Source organism: Gobio gobio (assembly GCF_949357685.1).
Source record: "Gobio gobio genome assembly, chromosome: 3".
NCBI lineage: Eukaryota > Metazoa > Chordata > Actinopteri > Cypriniformes > Gobionidae > Gobio > Gobio gobio.
The window spans coordinates 19725340-19736238 of NC_137099.1; the positions used below are offsets into that span (position 1 = coordinate 19725340).

The following is a 10899-nucleotide window of genomic DNA, read 5'->3' on the forward strand; positions in this document are numbered from 1 at the left end:
GTATGGCAGTGCTGTGATCTCAAAAGAAAAAAAGTTCTAAATACTCAAAACCGTTCATTTAACTGAACTTATTTGTTTAAGTTAAGTTTGTCCTACTCAAATCATTTAAGTATTTTGAACGTTAGGGTTTACAGTAGGGATGCACTGATGGATCAGCCGCTGATATTTATCGGCCGATTTTTGATCAATTTACAACCATTGTCATATCATCTATAGCATGAAAAAGGCCGATCTAACGAACCGATGGTTTATTAATGAACTGCGTGAAGTCACTGAGCTGTATAATGTCTGCAAAATCCAAGATTATAATGTAATATTCCTGCTGCGCTGCTGTCTGTGTTTTAATGTTTATCAAACAACAAAAGACGAACAAACAAAAAAATGAATCGCTCTCTACTCTTGACTAAACTTTCATAAGGATTAATTTCCGCGATGCGGACAACGCAGACAGAATCCAGTCATAAAAACAGAATTTACTGCATAATGCGGAATGGTACGAAATTTGTTTTGATGAATAAATAAAACGTTGGTCAATACACTTAAATCAAATCACAATATATACTAGTGTCTGTGAATATTAAGCCGCAAAAATATGCGGTTTAAATATGAATCCTGCATGTTTCTGTGTCTCTGATGAATGGAGAAGACGCGCGGTTTCATTTACCGCTCTCTCTCTCACACACACAGACACAGAAACTCGTGGTGTTTTTCAGCCTCTGCAACCTCAATATGAGGACATGAATGCATCTCCAGTCACTTCATGGGCATTTTAACGTTTATTCAACAAAATCTATCGTCATATCATAAACACACACACAGGAACTCAAAGCACACGGCAACCCGTCAAAATAAAAGTTCAGTTTAACAAAGTAATTGTGACAGGATTAATGTTGTACAGTAGATAGCTACCTCTCGATGTAATAATAATATACGCATTTCATTTATACAGTGAAGAATATGCAGTGTTATTTAACATTAAACCTACTTAAAAAGCATTGTTTATTTCATATGCATCTTGTTCTGTTGTATAATGTTGGCCTGCTGAATGTTCAAAAGGATCCAGTCTATGTTCAATAGAAATTATTTGATAATGCAGCAATAAACTAGCTAGTGGGCTATAAGTTAATGTAAAGGTTTTTTTTTTACTTTGCTGATTTAAAACATGATCAAAACACACTATTTTAATGGCAACATTTCCAATAAGAGGGCAAGTGACAATTATCGGTATCGGCCAATAATTGTTTGTTAAAATCGGTATCCTATCAGTGCATTCCTAGTTTACAGTGTACAATGCAATGATGTTAAAGGAACAGTTCACCTAAACATTTAAGTTCTGTCTTCATTTACTCACTCGTATGTCATTGCAAACCTATATGACTTTCTTCTGTGGAACAGATCTGATATTTTGAACAGTGGGGTCCAAAGCAATATTGGATCTCATTGACTTTCATTGTATGGAGTAAAAAACTCCATATGATGTACTTTTTGGGGGGAACCATTCCTTTAATATAATTTTGGATCATTTTTGTACTTTTGCTTCTATCTAAAACAGTAAGTACCATGCATACAAAAAACCTCAACCTCTGGTGACTTAAAATGTTAATTGCTATGCAGAATAAGAATACTTGCACAGTGAGTGGTTGATCAAACCCAGCGGTTGTCAAGGAAACGCACTGACTCGAAGCATTTAAAATAGAAAGATGCTTAATGAAGATTGTCAGAGTAGTGACGCTTTAGTTTCAAACACCACTCCCCCAGCAGAAACATTTACGGCAAGCTACAGTCGTTTCCAGTCGTAGGAAAGTCAGCCAAATGTGATTGCACCAGAGTGCCGTTTTTCAGCAACATCACATTAGTTACCCTGTGACACAGACGACCCTGAAAGTCAATGTTTAGCAGCTTATAAATGTCACATCTCAGTTAGTCATGTTCGTCATTTTTTTGTGTAATGCAGAGTCCTTTTGCAGCTACTACCGCGTGTCTTATGGGAAGGTTTGTGTAACGTTTCAGGGAAATGATAATAGGCTCGAGAACAGCAAGGTCTCAGAGTAAACGCTGTCGCATGAAGCCTCGAGAACAAGTCTTTAGGGAAGTTCAGTAGATACTGAAACTTTAAATTAAAAGCTCTCTGTGTATGTGTGTTCTGAGGGTGTGATCCCGGGATAAGAGGGTGTTTCTGGATGACTAATCTGGAGAGGAACAGTGCTGGCGGTGTGGTGTAATTGGAGGTGCCCCTCTCTTTTGAGGAGGTTAACACACTTTGATTAAGCTCTGATTAGCTTCTCGTTCAGCTAAACAGCAGCTGCCACTGTCCCGCTCTTTAATATGTTTACTACTTACACACTGACTCTCTTGCACACACACACACGCAGCCATTTGGAAAGAACAGCTTTTAAAGAACCCATGACTTTCCTCTCTGTAAAAAGATGACACTTAGAACAAAAGGATCTATATTATAACATCAAGAACAATTTAGCCAACTCAATACAACAACAAACAATTTATTTGATAAGAAGATGGTTCTTTGTTGAACCTTAGGTGCTGCAAAGAACCAATGAATAATGTTTATTTTTAAGGCCCTGATATATAGGGGAGCGCGGGGCACAACCTAACGCATGGTTAGTTATAATACGATTGTTTTAAACTTTCTACACATGCCAGGATGACGAAACTGTGTATTTACTAGTTACCATATCAACATTATTTAGAGAAAAAATTATAAATCTTTGGAAGATATTACTGAACATATATTTAACCATAGCAAAAGTAAATTTCTTACAAAGTTTATTTTTCATCTCTGTTTTTTGTGTTTACTTAAAAAAAGACATCTGATATTATTTTTAATCTTGTATCTGTTATTTAACAGTTGAGATCGTTCTTTAATTCTGATCTTACCAGCAGAAGACGGCGTTTAAATCCCAGTTGCACAGGTGGGGTGCTTTGTAACACTGTGTTACAATGAGCCCCTATTAGAACTACGCTATTATATTCTATACTTTTATGAATTATATTGAGAAACCATGAGCAAAGGGTGAATAATGACTGAGAGTCAATGTTCATAAATTATCAATTATTATTATGTTTTGAACTATGCTGTATAGCTGTGTTTTGCAGTGTGTATCTTGTCAAACTCAAAAATTAGTATTTTTTTTTTAATGATTAAAAATGCCATTATTTTATTTAAAAAAGTTAATAATTGTATTTTATTGACAAAATATTTTAGTTTGTCTTGGATATTTGTTTTGATTATATCAGGTAACATATTAAGCTGTCATTTGTTACAATGTGCCCCTAACATGTTACAATGTACCACACCTATGGGGCATGTTGTCACATTTCACTTCCATTCTTTCGGGGTAAATCAAGAAAAAAGTATACACTGTATTAATGAAACAAAACCACATAATTGTACTAGACATGTGGGAAATTAATGTAGGAAAAAATAAAAACTCTGAACCACAAGTGGATTTACACAATCTGAGACAGTCAAAAAGCGTTAGGTTGTGCCCCGCTCTCCCCTACTTATCATTTCTAACAAAATTAGGCCAAAAGGACATTAATTTGGTGTTCATTTCGGGAGTTTGAAACAGCTTCCCAAAGCAAACTTTTTGGAAAAGTTTACTTAAATGTGATTGTGTTAGGTAGGTGTGCTCTGGGGCTCTGACTTTGACATGGAAGTCAGACATGAGTTAAAACATGAACACACTGGAGAGCTGCTTTAGCAGAAATTAAAGTTGTAATTCTAATTGAATGCAACATTGAGCGACACTCATGTTTAATACTGTAAAGCTGCTTGATTTGAATCAATCTATTGTACAAAGTGCCATATACTGTAAATAAACATGACTTGACTGAAGTGCCAAATTGCAGAGCTCGTGCAAATATATCCACATCGCTATCCGGTTGTTAAGACTGACGTCACGCGGCAATGCTTCCGGGTCCATCTCACTCCATCTCAGCGCTCCATCTCACACCACAAGAAAAACAACAAACGGTGCTAATATACACACATAATGTGGTGTAATACTACAAAAAATATATAATCATAACCTTTATCTCCATACCAAAATTCCAGATGGCCAGACAGTGATTCATCTTTTATAAATCGATAAAATATGAATGTCTGTTATGCTGTGAGCACAGAGCTTCTTGTGTAAACTGTAAGTATTTAAAATGTTTAACTTTTTAAAATGTTTGTTTAATATTGTTGTGAACTTCTGTTGTTTCTTGAAGTAGAGACCAGGAGAACTTGGATAGGTTTTTCAGCAGGATTCTTTATTGAGAAACACGTGCTGTCTTTCCGCTGAGGTTCCAAGTCTGACTAAAGCCAGTTGAACATTGTATTTTATATACATATCAAGGGGAGGGATTATACAGCAGGGGAGGAAACACTCTAAGCAATACAATGCCTGATTTAATCAGCATAACAGTGTCAATCAAATGCATAGATACTAATCCAATCACTCAGCATAACCATGTCACTCAAATGCATAGATTTAATCAGCCTACCACTCAGGGGCTCCAAAAGTCATTAAAGGTCCCATGGCATGGCATTTTTCTATTATTTTATAGTGTTTCCTGAGGTGTACTTATATTGTTAGTATGATTTTTACATCATAAAATGTCATAATTTAGAAATAAAAGGCATTTTGTGTATACTGCTGTTTGCCCTGTGGCTGACTGCCCTGTTTCAAGAGGCGTGTCTGCTGTGAGACTTCAGTAAAAACGCCCACTGTTGTGATTGGCTGACATCTTTGCATTTGAAATGAGCGGAGGGGGCGTGGTTTAACGAAATCTACGACGCACGAGCTGCTCCCAGAGAGACAGATGGACCTGAGTTCACTTCTCATCAGTTCTCTCAGCATGTCTCAGTTCAGGGTGAACTGTTGTAGTTACTAGAATATACTTCAGGTTATTAGTTTATTTCTAGTCGGAGGGGCTGTCACTCATGTCAGAAAGTTAGTAACTTTAGTAAATTATGGATCAGCGCTGACTCGAGACGCGAACCGTTTAGAACGATTCTGTCCGATTTGGTGAACTGGTTCGGTTCACTAAAAAGAACCGATTCAAAAGAATGATTCGTTCGCGAACCGGACATCACGGAGACGGAGCGATTGCTAACAAAGTTATTTATAGTAACTACTGAGTTGTGAGAGCGCTGTCTGTCAGCGCGAGTTTATTGTGCTTGTATCTGAGAGTTCTGAATAAACACGAGTCCCAGTCACGCCGAGTCCGTCTTCATCATTATTCTACCAACTTTGTAACACATGCAATGTACCATTACAGCGAGATGAACGAGTTAGTAAGTTTGATTAAAGCATTATTTCTAGATATGTTCCAATCATATGAAAAGCGTCAGTGATGCGCATTGAGTAACTTACACAGTGCAAACAAAGGCACAACAGCAGTAATCGAATGTAATCCAGTTTATTGTGGGGAAAGCTGGCTAGCCTAGCCGGATACCCTCACGCTTACCCCCCTTCTGCTTAATCTCACGCCGCGTTTGGTGCCTCCGCTGTGGGCCAGATGCAGTACTGGGGGTCGGGGATGTTGAAGGCCGAGCTTCGGCGTGCGTGAGGTTTATCTCTAAAGATGTGGCTCTGCCGATGTTAAGCAGAAACTCCCGACTGTATGCACATTTAAGAACAGATAGACGCGACGAGGACTCAAAAAAAACACTGACTCACAAGATAGAAAACACGAAAACACCGTTCTGTCGGGAGAGAGAGAAGCCGCAGTGTGTGCACGAATAATAAATAATTAGCTACACATAAGAAATCACTGATCACAGATCAGAAGGAACTGAAAAAAGACTTCTGTTTTCATTTGTACATCCAAACACTGAGAAACTGCCAGCGTTCACTCGTTCACAAGCCACAAATATAGCGTTTGCATGGGCGTGCCAGATTCTCTGGGCGGAGGAAAAGGAGGTAACCGTTCCTGCTTGGACGTCAAACCAGGAGACTTCAGGATTGGCTCGTCTGGCCTGTCATTTTCTCAAAGGCAGAGAAAGACAGCCAGAACTCGGTTTTACACCGATCAACATTTCTATCCACTTGGGGACAATATTCAGACTAGGGGAACTCATATTAATGTTGAAATACCTCATAAAATGAAAATTTCATGCCATGGGACCTTTTAAAGACAAATGGTGCTCATTTTAGAAACAGGAACTGGCCTGGAAGAATCTGATATCATCATTTTTACCTTAAATGCTAAATACAATGTACTTTCTTAAATTTGTAATCCCACAATATGAATAAATAGCGCTCATAAACGGCCGTCGATGGCATTCTCAAGTGAAACGAGTTGAGGCTTGGACCCAGAAACGACGTTCCGTACGTCACGACTTAACAAGCGGATGATCAGATGCCAAAGGTCCCATGGCATGAAATTTTCATTTTATGAGGTTTTTCAACATTAATATGAGTTCCCCTAGCCTGAATATTGTCCCCAAGTGGCTAGAAATTTTGATCGGTGTAAACCGAGTTCTGGCTGTCTTTCTCTGCCTTTGAGAAAATGACAGCTCAGACAAGCTGATCTTGAATTTTCCTGTTATGACGTCATAACAGGAACGGTGACCTCCCTTTCCTCCGCCCAGAGAATTTGGCACGACCATGTGAGCGCCATATTTGTTTGTCCTCGAGAGATCATGGCTTGTGAACGAGTGAATGCTGGCAGTTTCTCCGTGTTAGGATGTACAAATGAAAACAGAAGTCTTTCGGTTTTTCCAGCTCTCAGGTCTACCGAGAGTTGCTAGACTACACTCACGGCAAAATAAATGTTCTGCCACTAGGGTGCGTCTAGATTTCTAGGCTAGTATAAAGGGATAGTTCATTCAAAAATGAAAATTCTGTCATCGAGAAATGAATGCAGGTTTGGAACAATATTAGTGTGAGTAAATAATGACATAATTTTAGAGGTGAACTGTCCCTTTAAGGACAGCGTGTTCACTAGGCTGCGCTGCTGTCAATTTAAGACCTGCGTGCATCTAATATAAAGACACACACGATTTTACTTTCACTTTAGACATAACCGACTGTGTTTATGTTAACCTTGTGTGTATTTGACAGTATTAGCGCAGTAAGACGACTACTTAGTCCTGTAATCACGTGTTTGACAGGCGTTTAGTGCGCGCGCTCAGAAAAGCGCATGTTAAAACCGCGCATGCGAATGAAACCGGCAAGGCTTTAAAACGCATGCAAAGAATGAACTTTCGTGATTGTGAATAACTAGTGTTCCGTGAGTATAACTCCACCACTAACGTGTGATGTGAATGTATGTCGCGTTGTTCAGTATATTGAGATGGAGGCATATGATAGACTTTGTAGAAAAATAATTAATTAAATGCAAAACTGGAAAAAACGCAATTCACAAGCGTGTATTGAACCGTGAATGTCGTACCGAACGGTTCAATATTATATTGAGAATTGTGGCATCCCTAGTATTTACTTAAAGAAATTGTGTCAGCTTTACTTGACTTTCCTTTGTTCATAATATGTTTTGTTCTTATATTATAACTAAATTGTTATTTGTAAAAATTACTCAATATAGTTACGTGGAACCACTTGACGCTGCGTTTTTAAGTAAATTCAACAAGTAATTTTGTTTGAGTGCATTTGCAAAGTTTTGGGTCAGTATTAAAATCTTGTAAAAACATCCTGTTAAATCTTCTTCTCATGAACTGTTTGTTGTTTTTTGAAAATGTTAAATAGATGTTTCCATTACAATATACAACTGTCAATTCAGTTCCATGGGCTTGTTAAATGTTAAATTTGGGTAATTTTACAACCGGACATTAATTTAAGAAAGTGAATTAGCCTTCATCAGCAGTTCTTCACCACAATCAAAAAAAGAAGACCGAAGATGGGACTGCAGATGCAGTTTTCTGTCTCTCTGGATGCAATCAATTTTGCATTTGTTATCGCAGTGTATACAAAAGTGCATAAATTGATGTGATTTTAAATATGCATGCTATATCCAGCTATTTCTTTGGGAGCAGTTGGCAAAGAATATGTACTGACCAGTTTCAATGTTGTGCTGCAGTATTGTAAATTATTGATTTTACTTCCCTAGATAAAATCATCTGTTTTATTCCAATAGCACAATGGCATCATTGACTAATCTTTAAAGTCACCTTATAATGTGATTCAGCAGGATATACAATTTTGGGCACTATCTCAAATGAGGAACAAAGCAGCTGATGCAGCATGCTTTATAAGCATTTAAGTAGCGACTATTGTTTCATTCATTAGTAATGGCTTAATTTAAGATGGCTGTTTGGGATTAGCTCTTAGATCAAAGTTCATGAAAAGCGATTTTCACAACGGCTTAATCCCATTATAGAATACCATTGCAGCATACTAATCAAGTTTAATCAATGTAAGCATTATTTAGCTCATTAAGAGAGTGACACTCACTGTGCTTTCTGTTTTACAGTTATCTGTCTTGTTGGGCTTGGTTTAGTGGTGTTCTTCTTTAGCTTCCTACTATCCATCTTCAGATCAAAATATCATGGTTATCCTTACAGGTAAGATTTATCCGAAATGCATTTCAATGCTGTCAAAACACACTCTTGTACTGTATTTGTTGTTGTGTAATATACAGGGCTTGACATTAACTTTTTTGCTCACCATCCACTGTGGCTAGTGGTTTTCCAAAGTTTCTAGCCGCTCAGCATTTCCACTGGCCACAATTTTGTTGTTGGGAAATTTGTTGTTGGCTATATGTAAATGAGCACTGTACACACCCAAATCCAAGTCTACAGGAAAGTATAACTTGACAGGTCATCAAATAGCTCTGATAAAGTTGTGTGAAAAGATCCTTAATTAGCTGATTCGAGTGTGGCACCAGGTGTCTTCAATATTTAACCTTTACACAATATTCTAATTTTCTTCCTTAGTTGTAAGTTATAATCATCAAAATTAAAAGAAATAAACATTTTAAATATATCAGTCTGTGTGTAATGAATTAATATAATATACAAGTTTCACTTTTTGAATGGAATTAGTGAAATAAATCTACTTTTTGATGATATTCTAATTATATGACCAGCACCTGTATATGTGTATATTATCTTTTTTTTATGAATCTTTTTCTCTGCTTTGACTTTTACAGCAATGTTCTGGGTTCAATTGAAGTTACGCTCTATGAACAGCATCTAAGACATGCTGTTGATTACCTTTGTCCCACAAAAAAAAAAAAAAAAAGATTTTACAGTAATGCACTTACAGTCGAAGTCTACCAGACAACATTTGAGCTTTGGGTTAAACGCTAGAATGCGCTAATGTTATATAAAAGCACAGCCACAAGACAGTGTGTTAGCATGAGACTATTATTTGTATAGGAAAATAGTAGTTTCAATTTATGCCATGACCATTTGAAGCTGGTGCGAAACTCTTGCATGATATACACTCTGAGTTATTCTAACTATTTTCAAAGTACTGTTACGTGGAGCATAATCCACTAAAATAAATTATGTCAGTAATAAATCACAAGTTCATCTCACTGGAACTGTAGTCCCACTGGTAAATGGCAATTTAGACAACTTTATATATCAAACAATGAACAATTATTTATTATTATAATACAAGCTGCACATTTAAGCTATTCATCCATTGTGCATTAATGTAAACATATGTGTACGTGTGTGCAAAAAAATTTATTATTGCAATGGTAATCAGCAGTGGAGATGGGATTGATGGATTCTTAATAATTTTGATTCCATTTGCAAAAAAAGATTTGTTCAGATTCACTAACTGATTTATTCATTTACTCGCTCATCAGTTCGTTCAGTGACTCTTTCTTTAGGTTACAGATTTAAATTTGACAGACTTTTATCACAACCAATTTCTTTAAAGAGGATCTATTATGCCCTTTTTCGAGGTTTTGTTTTTGGGATCTACTAGAATAGGGTTTCATGCTTGGATGTTAAAAAAAAACATAATTTTTCACATATTTGACATTATTGCAGCACCTCTCTTCCCAGTCTGTCAGTAACACTCCGTTTAGCTGTCTCTATGAGGCCCCTCCTTCCGAACTGTGTGCTTTGATTGGTCAGCTGGACCATTGTGTTGTGATTAGTTCATGTTTACTAATGTAGCTAACTAATGTTAACTAAGGAACCTTGTTATTGTAAAGTGTTACCAGAATCAGTTTAACCCTCTGGTGCTCTTCGTTTAGGGGTTGCATTGGTTGTCTTCCCGGTCATAAGTGACCGGACACCTAAAAATGAAACTTCCTCCACCCCAGTAAAACCAATGCAATTTATTTTTCTTCAATAATATTTTTCTTTTTAATTTTGTATTTTGAGATGATTTGATGGTATTTTTTTAATATTTATGCAATAAGTATGGTCTATTTTTGCCATTGAAAAGTATACACAATTTTTTTATTATTATTATTATTGCAGTATTTCAGGTTAAAATAGAGATTAGACCTTCAAAATAATTTTTTTTGAAGGCAGATTAGCGCCGTCTTTTGGAATTATTTGAGAAATCATGCAACCAAATGTGTAATAACTAGAGGTCTCTATGGAGAGGCTTGAGAATTCCCTAGTTCTGTTTTGAACACATTTAATGATTTTTTTTTTGTTTGTTGATGGATTTGAATATATATTTAAAAAATCTCAAAGACTATTTATTATAAAGTTTTAGATTTTTTTTTGTTAGAAATATAGATTTTTTCTGTGAATTTGTGTTTCTGAAGATTTCCCATTCATTTCCTATAGTGTAATTTATGACCGAAGAGCACAAGTGGGAGTAATTTTTTACGACCACTTAGCATGCTCGAATCATGCCCTCAATTTTTTTTGTGTGTTAACATACCTAATGCTAGAAAAGTCACCAAGTTTCATATTATTCTGATGAAGCTGTGATTTAAAAAAAATATATATATGGT

At 36.5% G+C, this 10899-nt stretch overlaps 1 protein-coding gene across 1 annotated transcript in view; it reads left to right on the forward strand.

Annotated features, from left to right (window-relative positions):
* Nucleotides 1–8534, forward strand: part of tusc3 (tumor suppressor candidate 3) — a gene marked incomplete at both ends in the record, with an annotated part of 122753 nt that extends 114219 nt beyond the window's left edge. Inside the window, one exon of the mRNA XM_079813141.1 lies at nucleotides 8440–8534. Coding sequence (XP_079669267.1) covers nucleotides 8440–8534 — 95 coding nt within the window. The remainder of the gene's footprint in view (nucleotides 1–8439) is intronic.
* Between the last annotated feature and the right edge of the window lie 2365 nt (nucleotides 8535–10899).